The following is a 10,519-nucleotide window of genomic DNA, read 5'->3' on the forward strand; positions in this document are numbered from 1 at the left end:
TCGAAATAAAAACTTGATTGCTGCAGAAAATTTTCTTACTGATGGTTGGTGTCAGAAAACGATTACCCACTAGTATTTTGTGGTAAGTTTTCTCTGAATTCTGAATATGAAAATTATTGAAAATTCGTACAAATACAGTCTTGTCTATTATCTATCAAACCTATAAATTTTATTTATCTGTCAAAATTGAGAAGTTATTAATACAAAAATTTGGGCAAAACAAATTATTTCTTCCGTTATTGAGCAAATAATAATTTAAAAATATCAATTTTTGGCATATGCTTGCATATCAGTGATAGCAATAAATATTGTAAGTTTGAGATTTTTTAAAATGCACGACTGGGTCGCACGAACTTGCTCTTAGAGTTAAAGTTGCTTTAATTTTTAAGACTTTTTATATAGAAATTTGGAAAAAAAAATTCGTTTAAAAAAAAAAAATTAAATTAAATCTGAAATAAAATTGCCCTCCAAAACAAGTATGCAGTTTTGATTGATATATTAAGATCATTAGAGCCGTTTTTTAAAAAACTAATTTTTTATAAATAATTTTTTGGAAAAAATGTTTTAAAATATGCAATTTTGTAGAAATAACTAATCAACATCTAAAAACAAAATTTCAAAAAAATTCAATGTCCCGTTTTCGAAAATTTGATTTTTCAAAAAAACATTTTCAAAATTTTTTTAAAAATCCAAAAATTATTTTTTTGAAAATTTGTTTTTTTGGTTCATATTTAGATTCTATAAATGCTTCCTCACAAAAAGTTTCGTTGAAATCGAATTAGTAGTTTCTTAGATAATCGGATTTGAAAAAAAAAAACCGTTCTATGGCAGGTACCGTTAATAATGATTTTCAAAAAAAAATTTTTCATTCAAAGATAGACCTTAGCTTAAAACTAACATTTTAATTTTTTAAACAAAATCGTTGGAGCCGTTTTTGAGATATTTCAATTTTACTAAAGTCGGTATATGACAAGTACTTTGAAATCGGGTATTTAAAAAAAAAAGTGATTAAAATAACTTCATTTTAAAATTAATATTAAGTTTATAATTCTAGCTTTTGAAAAAAGTATCAATCAAAACTGTAAGTGTTGCCGTTGTTTTTTAATAATTTTTTTTTATTTTAAGTATTTTTTTTAGAAAATTGCCCCTCCCGCCAAAACGGGGGGACATAGGCACCCCCTCCCATAGTAAACAATGATTGTATTTAACCCCTCTACAAAATCGCATTATCAGTTCTTGGTGCTTAAGTTATCGTACTTTCCCCTCAAATGTTTCTGTTTTACTTGAGTAAAACTAAAAATGAGAAAAAAAGCTAGATAAAAATGGCCATACTTCGGTTAATTTTCAATGAAAAAAATTAGTGAGTACAACATTTTGAAGGAAATTTAATCTTCTTTTTTTGTTTGGAGGAATGTTTATGTCTATCTCAACCCCTCAAGTAGCACAAAAGTCTAAAATACACCAAAATATTTGGTGTATTTTTTGCACTTTCGTGATATGCATTTTGAATATAAAAAATACACCATTTTCTCGTATATAATAAACTCCGGTGGTTAAAAAAATATACCGATTTTGGTGTATAAAAGGCGCTAGTGGTATATTACATGATCTCGTTTTTGGTGAAAATTATCCCTTTGAAATTGAAAAATACACAATAAATCTATGGATAAAATACACAGTTTAAATTATTCTGATTTAAAATTTGAACCAAAGTTTATTTTTTACCTCAAACAGTTTGATGAATTCTAATTCACACCATTTCTTATGAAATAAATGAAAATGAACTTTTATTCACTTTCATAATATTGCCATAAGAAACTAATGGTTAAATATGAATTTGTTTGCCTAATTTAAAAACGAAACACATTCTGTCTACTAATTTTAGATACTACCCCCTTTAAAATCAAGCGCCTCAAAAATGTCACTGAATTAATGATTTTTTTGTTCGATTTTAAAAATCAGTTTTTTCAAAAATTATAATTTTGTTGTTGTTTTTACATTTTTTTAGAAGAGTTCTTTTATAATATAATATACCGAATGGAAAAAACAAGAATACGGGATAATTAGGTCAATAAATATACTATTATAGTAAAAAAATTAATTGCTGTCTTCTTTTTACTTGCTCTATAGGGCAAGTATTGGTTTCGTGTCAAAAAAAAAAATCGAGGTTTTAATGAAAACTAACATTACGATAATGGAGAAGTTCAAAAAAGTGGGTTTCGTCATGACGTCCGTCGGTCTGTGCGTCTGTGCGTCTGTGCGTCGGTGCGTCCATCTGTACATGAAGCTGCAGCCTAAACGGGTGGACGGATTTTCTTCAAATTTGGTACAGATGATTTTTTTGTAATTTCCAAGGTTGGTTTTTTTTTGTTTTTTAATATCTCGCTTAGAACGTATACCTCCCATACAAATTGTTTGAGTTTTTGCAAATTTCTCGAAAACGGCTCTAACGATTTTGATTAAATTTATCACACGTAATGCTGTCCGTAGTTCTGACAAAACTACGTTTTTAGTTTTTCTCTAAAAATGCGGATAGTGAAAATATGACACTAACTTTTTTTTAAATCGCGGATGTCGGCTCTTCCCGTAAATCTTAATGAGTTATTGCAATTTTCTCGTAAACGACTCTAACGATTTCGATTAAATTTTAAACACGTAATGTAATACGTAAATCTAACATAGCTGCACTTTTGGTTTTTCTTAAAAAATACGTATAGTGAAAATATGATATTAACTTTTTTTTAAATCGCGGATGTCGGCTCTTCCCGTAAATCTTAATGAGTTATTGCAATTTTCTCGTAAACGACTCTAACGATTTCGATTAAATTTTAAACACGTAATGTAATACGTAAATCTAACATAGCTGCACTTTTGGTTTTTCTTAAAAAATACGTATAGTGAAAATATGATATTAACTTTTTTTTAAATCGCGGATGTCGGCTCTTCCCGTACATCATAATTACGATGATGGAGGAGTCCGAAAAAGTGGCTATAGCAATTCCGTCCGTGCGTCTGTGCGGTTGTGCGTCCATCTGTACACATTTCCACAGCCTAAACACAGCCAAACCAATTAACTCGAAAATGACTCTAACGATTTTGATTAAACTTTTCAGACGTAATATTCGAAGCAATTGCAATAAAACTGCATTTTTAGTTTTTCTCAAAAAAGTCAAAAAAGTGTACCTCCCATACAAATTTTTCAAATAATACCAAGTAACTCGACAACGGCTGTAACGATTTTCAATATTACTGTATTTTTTTTTTTCTTCAAAAAAGTCAAATACAAAAAAAATGTTTTGCAAAATTTGTCCTAGATGTCGGCTCTTCCCTTTTATGAACCAAATTTTTCTAAAAATTTTATAGCCACATTTCTTATAACCTACAAATTACCTTATAATTTTTTTAACACTCAAAATAAAATTTTAGGTCTTTCCACGTTACCCAGGAGGTAGACCCTTCACGCGCTTTTTTTATCGAGGTTTCCCCTGTAGGCATAGTCCTCATGTTGTAATGTAATAATACTGTTATGAACGAAAAAATTTATGCAATATTATTCCGGGAGTTGAACAAATAAAGAAAAAAAAAAACAATTATAAAAGAAGAACTAGGTATGAAAACCTTACCAAAAACTATTCGATCATCTCACCATATTAATTTATTCTTGTGGATATATAAAGTAAATTGGTTTATGATCTGAGAAGAAGCTTTCATACACTCCACACTCTAGTGGATGTATGTTTGAAAATATGACATCAATTTGGGTATTGTTATCTGTAGTAACTGCATTGTTAGGTAGTGCGGATCTAAGATTCCATTCCGTCAAAGTTTCATGGAGAAATGTGTTCGGCTTATTTCTTAAATTGATGTTAAAATCTCCCAACAGAACGATTTTTCCACGTAATTTGTGTCTTATTTCATTCATAAAATCTTTGAATTGTTCCCTAAAGTCTTCAAATGAAGCCGAAGGAGATTTATAACCTGCGATAACTAAAACTTCACCTAATTCAAATGAGAGCAAATCAATATGAGTTTTCTTTGTCGAATCTATAATTATTTGTATTGTTGCCGATTTGATGCTCTTTGTGTCAATTGATAAAGTTTCCTTTACAAAACACATTAATCCTCTGGGCTTACGCTTTTTATAATCCTGATCTGACCTATAAATTAGTTTAAATCCCGGTATATTCAAAGAATCTGAATAAAGTGTTTGAGTTTCGGAAAAAACTAAAACATCACAATTTGAGTACCAGTGATCGGCTATAACGCAATTTATGTTCTTTTTTAGAGAACGAGCATTTTGGTAAGCAACAATTAAGCCGGTTTTTTGGTCAAAATTTTTAAACGACAAATTCATTTTACAATCATTTCTAAGACGTCTTAACTCGTCCAAAATTAAATTTTCTTCGGCTGTAGCATTTGGTGGTGAGAAATTACCAATTATAAAAAGCCCTGTCAAAGATGTTACTCTACTTAACGCAACGTACATCATAGATCTTCTGATTTTTTTCGATTTTCTCAGATCGATGCACACTTTATCGTATGTTTGGCCTTGGCTTTTATGAATTGTTATGGCTTCTGCTGGAACTATTGGAAATTGTTTTCTAAGAATTTGGTATGTGTTAACGGTATTCACATTTATTGAATGAACTTTCCTTTCAATAGGGACCAAGTTGCGGTCTATGTCGTTTAATTCTATGAATTTATTTAAGGACTGTCGGGCTTTCAATCCAACTTGAGGATTTGGTGGAAATAAAATCCAAATTTTGTCTACTTCACTCGTATTGGGTCTCATGGAAATATGTTTGAGTTCTCCACATGCCCCGTTTACCAAACCGTCTTCAACATCTATATTTGTTGTTATCATATATTTTATGTTTTTCTTAAGACGTACTATATTTGAAAGACCCCCTAAATCAGACAACTTTTTCTTCTGAAGTGCTTCCAATGCTCGTTTTTTGATTGCTTCTCCCACTTTTCCAAGCACAGAATCGATGGAGGTGGCACTTATTTCTTCACCCGGTGCTTTTGATAGTTTTAAACTATTATACTCATCAACGTCATTGTTCGTTGAGTACAATCGAATTACGTCTTCAGGTATAGAAGTGCTATCAACTTCACGACTCTTAACTAGCTGAATATCTTCACTTGTCATTGTTCCCGTAGCAAGATTATTCAGTGCGTTTATAAATAAGGTTTCATTTTGTTGGCGCATGATTTTGGTTAGCTCAAAAATCTTGAAAAGTACCCATAACGTGTTTGTTTCGGCAAAAACATTTAAGTCGTTATTTTGTGGTGCCTTAAATATAAACGTGTCAAAGACAGGAGGTAACTGATTTAAGTCTCCAACTAAAATAATGGAAATCCCTCCAAATGGTTCATTTCGGCCCATAACCTGTCGTAGTCTTGTATCTACCCTACTTAGAAGACGACTTCCAACCATTGATATTTCATCAATAATAAGCAATTTAAGATTGATTAACTTTTGCCGTATCGTGTTCGCAATATCACTAGAAAGATTGGGCATGGTCCCTCCGTACTGAGAAACGGGGAGAGCGAAAGCTGTATGAAGTGTCACTCCATTAATCAAAAAAGCAGCTTTTCCTGAGGGAGCAGTTAGCAAAACTTTTATGGAATCACCAATTGCTCCCGGTCTACTATCAAAATATTTAGTAATAAGTTGGAATATGGAGTTGATTACCGTAGATTTACCGACTCCAGCAGAACCACTTAAGAATATATTAAGAGGCAAACAGTTTTTAGTTTTAAAACAATTATATACATGCATAACGAATTCTCGTTGGTCTTTATTTAATTTGTTCAGCTGTAAAATCATACACTCTTGGGAAATTTTGGGTGGACTCACGAAACGATTAACTAAATTTTCCTTTTTATTTTCTACTCCGCCCTGCTCTAAAATATCTATCTGCTCTGGTTCAGGAAGAAAATCTGATGGAGTGCTTTCATGCCTTTCGTTGCCTTGTCTTATTTCTTCAAGTGCTTCATCTAAAATATCGTCTTCTACTATGGCATATTTTAACCTATTCGCTTCAACTAATGTTCTATTCTTCAAATAAGCTTCCTTAGAATCGATATTTTCTATTTCCTCGGCCTCATTTCTCCAAGGCATAAATAGAAGTATCTGCTCACGATAATAATTCTGTGGATCCTGTACCAATTTGTATCTTCTATATCGAATTATCTTAGAATTGTGCCTTAAATGATAGTTATCTTCGTTTTCATTTTCTTCATCATTTTGCCTACGCGAGTGTGTGAAATTCGCAACAAAATCTGCTAAGCATAATTCTTCGTGTTTCACAGGCCTTTTTGAATATTTTTTAAAGTCATTTTCGACAAAAATGTCAGTGGAATCAGAGTTAAGGTTCTGAAGAAACTTATTTGACTTTAGCATCATTAATCTGCTTTCAATTGGACTTGTATTAATAAAAATATGTCCTCTACTACTTTTCGATAATGGCAACGATAGCACGTGATATGCAGCTTCCTGCGCAGACATTAAATTGCTGTTGAGAAAAACGTTCGCAATATTTCTAAATTTGTCCTTAATGTTCTTATGGCCCTGATTAATATCTGAAGCAGCATCTCTTAAGAGCTTGGATAAACCAGCATCCACTTTGCTTATATAATTCACAATATAATTAGCAATCCCGTATTCTTCTAAGACAAACTGAACATCAATGTTCGACTCAAATAAATTCAAAACGTCTTTATTATATGAATTTATTGCTACTTCTAAACTGTTGCGTTTTAAAAATACTTGTGGGTTTTTTAAGGAACTCCTGATGGCATATATGTATTGGGACTCTGTAATTTTGAGTGAATGTAGTATATCACTAAAAGGAACAAGGGATGGTTTGTCAAAGAAATGTTGCATTCGGGTCCTAATATTACCTAATATCGCTGAAAGTTCTTCCTTTTCTTTGCCTACTGGAACTTTGGGAAGAGGCTCAAGAATTTGGGTCTTTGGCATAACTGGTATAGGAAAGTTAAACCTGCATTTTGTTTTATTTAACTTTCCCTTATTACAAGTATGCGAATGCCTATGACGAAGGTAGGGTATATAGGGACTAATAGGGTTATCTTCGCAGGTGATAAACCTATCAATAAATGAAGTGCATCGCGACTTGCTTTCTTCATCGTTTAGTTTATAAACTGGGGCATTTTTGAGCCATAAGAACATGTGCTCATGAGGTGAACCACGCATCTGGAATTCTACTCTTTGATAGCTGTCAAGGACTTCAAATTCCTTGAAAGGTCCATTTTTGCTTTTTATATACTTCATAAATTTGGCAACTTTATGGTCAAAATATCTAGCACAAGTTACTGGGTCATTTCGAATAAGCTCAGTTTTTTCGCAATTTTCCAGTGATATGGCTTCTTCAATACTAAGTTTTTTGTTATTTAAAAGCTTTGAAAGAAGTTGGATTAATTCGGGCCAGTTTGATTCGGCAGCAGACAGAGTTAAGAAGAGTGTAGGCTTTCCTAATTGGCGAATCATTGCCATTAGTTGCATTTTCTTTAACTCCCAGTATGACGGAGATGACGGAATACGGTTAAGAATTCTATACCCAGCATCGTGCTGAATAAGTGAATCCAGGAAATGTTTCTTTAAAACATTGTCTGCAGTCACCTTATTCGTGCTTTTGCTTTTTCTTAGACAAATGTTAATATTTGATAAACACGATTGCTCTAATTTCTTTTTTGCCATATAAAGAATTTTAGTTGGAACAGAACCTCGTCTATCATATCGTCTTGCGATTGATTTCGCTCTCTCCGAGTATGATATTTTATTTGTAGATTCTAAAGGATGTCCGCAGTAGATTTTAGGAAAACATAACTCTTCTAAATTTGGGAATAAATGCCATGGAACTGGAGTCTTTCCCTGACCAGGCGCTATTACTTGAACGCTATCCGCTGCTTCTTTGTTCCTATCCATAACAAGGACCTCATCGTTCATCTCGAACTGTAAAATTTGTTGCTCTTCAAGTTGTTTAGCCTTATTTGCTGTATTAGTTTTTGCTTTCGGTAAGCCTACAAATTCATCTAAATTTATGTCTTCTAACACACTGTCATCTTGTGAAAAGCTATCGGTAGTGCCCTTTGGGTTCTGTGCATCATTGCTGTCTACAATGAACTCAACCAATTCATCATATGCTTTGTCATACCGTTCAAGGTAAGCTGCATCGACTTGAATGTTGTTTTTTTGATAAAGAGGGGTAGTCTTTAGGTACTGTAGAGCATCGCACACAACTGCGGGCCGAATTGTCTCAAACATGTAGTTTGAAGAATGGTCAAGGTGTCGTTTGAGTTTCAACTGAATAGTTTTCATGTTATCAAACTGGCGTGGCAGTACCTGCAGCATATCGTTAACCTCAACTGAAATATTGACAACGCTTCCTTTCATTCCAAGCTGGGGATTCAGGGCAAAGGGTTTTAAATCGCGAATTTGCATAAAATTTATGAAGGGTGCAACCATTCTCTCTTCAAGAGGAGATAATATTTGGATAGATTTGGGAATGGGAACAAAGTTAAGGCCATTAGCAATTGCTAACTTAGGAACAAGACCTTTCTGTACATATCTGTAACAAGTTTTACATGTCCAGGCTGATTTATGGCTTCTTATTTTATTTATACTTTCTACAAATTTTTTTCCAAAATACTTTTTCGAATAAGTTGTTTGGTACTTTACAACAGAATGCGCAAAAAATGTCCCTTCACAAAAACAACAAATATACTCCGGACACATGCTTCTTTCCTTAATAAATAAAAGCTTTGCTTGACTATCTTCACTAACTTGCTTTTTTAAGTTATCACGGTATTGCTCCCGAAATTTATATAAAAGATTTTCACGTTTTTCTTTCCGTTGTTTTGTATTAATTTGCTGTTCTTTTTGTTTTAATTCAAGAACGCTTCTTTTAGATTCTTTAAATAGTTTATCTTTTTGTCTTTTTCGTTCCAAAGTGGTTTTTAGACAACGACTTAGTTGTTTTCGGGTTACATCTTTAACTTTTTCTGTTAAACGATGATCTTCATTACTTCTTCTAGTTCGCATTCTTGTCGAAAGCCTTGTATTTTCAAAAACCCTATAATCTTGTTGACTCCTTAGAGATCGTTTCCTTGCATTGTCTTTTACCCTTTCTAAAATTTTATTTTCTATCATACTTCGCTTGGCACGCATTCTTGTCAAAAGCTTAGTGTTTTCTTCTTTTTTATAGTCTTGTTGGCTCCTAAGAATTCGTTTCTTTGCACTATCTTTTTCCCTTTGTAAAATTAAGTTTTTTGTCACACTTCGCCTTGTACGCATTCTTGTCAAAAGCTTCTCGTTTTCGTCTTTTTTATAGTCTTGTAGTATCCTCAAAATTCGTTTCTTTGCACAATCTTTTTCCCGTTTTAAAATTCTATTTTCTAAAACACTTCGCAAAGCTTTCATTCTTTGAACCTGCTTTGTATTTTCTATATCCTTAAAATCCTTTTGAGAACGCAGTATTCTTTTTCTTTTTCTGTCTATTTTTCTTATTGTAGGCCCAGTAGCTTCGTTTTTCTTTTTTCTTGATTCTCTTTGCGTCGTTCGTTCCTTAGCCTTGAATGTTTCATTCAATCGCAGAAGTCTTAGCCTAGCTTTATTTTGTTCATCTAATTTTTTTTTTTGACTGTTTGAAAACAGTTTGCGCTTTATTGACCACTGCGTTTCATTTTCGGGACAAGAATCAATTTCTATGTTCAAAGGTGTTATACTAAATAACTGTTTTCCCATTGCACAAAATGATGATTTAAAACCTGAAGCAAGGTCAGGAATGCTTTTAAACCTACAAAGAACAGCTACGCCATTTTGAACCGAGTTTAGATTTTCATCTCTACTGTGAGGATCAAATAACCAGTATAAATTGTCCTTCCTTAAAATTGCAACCGATAAATTACAAACAGTCAGAACACCAAAAATCTCAATCGAAAAAAATCTATCTAATTCACAACAGAAAAAGTCTGTTTCATCAATATAACCCTGAAAAGGATCTAATTTGTACTCGACTTTAAATCTCGTATTTTCCACAGTAAAGGATTGAAGAACCTCATCTGCCGCCAGATAAAAAGATGAAGGTGGCTCTTTGCCAAACCTTTCTGAAAAACTAGAAACAGATTGAACATGAAGATTATGCCCATGCCTAAGAACTTGATTAATATTTTCCGTGTTCCAGACCGTTACGGATGTCAACTGGGACATACACAATGCCATTACCGAATTGCTTGTACATTGTGTATTTTTATAAATTCCCTCGAAAATGTCATTGTCTTGACAAAAAGATCCCATAATGCAACTACTGATATCAACTCTATTAATACATTTTTCATTAAGCGCCTTTTCTGAATTTTCATCGACCTGGCTAAAATTAAATAAAGTTTTTTTCTTTCCCCTGCCTTTCTTTTGAATTTTTGAAAAGTTGTTATCCATTTCGATAAAAATTAAAATAGTTTTGAAAAAAAAAATTTAAATAGTATAAATGTT

The 10,519-nt window shown here is 32.5% G+C and overlaps 1 protein-coding gene across 1 annotated transcript; it reads right to left on the minus strand.

The window, feature by feature from the left end:
* Positions 1-3,655: 3,655 nt before the first annotated feature.
* On the minus strand, positions 3,656-10,249 carry LOC129909719 (uncharacterized). Its single transcript, XM_055986792.1, has one exon. The coding sequence runs from the start codon at positions 10,247-10,249 to the stop codon at positions 3,656-3,658; it is 6,594 nt and encodes a 2,197-aa protein (XP_055842767.1).
* Between the last annotated feature and the right edge of the window lie 270 nt (positions 10,250-10,519).

Source organism: Episyrphus balteatus, chromosome 2, assembly GCF_945859705.1.
Source record: "Episyrphus balteatus chromosome 2, idEpiBalt1.1, whole genome shotgun sequence".
Lineage (NCBI taxonomy): Eukaryota > Metazoa > Arthropoda > Insecta > Diptera > Syrphidae > Episyrphus > Episyrphus balteatus.

Coding starts and splice junctions, on each gene's coding strand:
- LOC129909719 (XM_055986792.1), bottom strand. CDS start 10,249: ATGGCATTGTGTATGTCCCAGTTGACATCCGTAACGGTCTGGAACACG.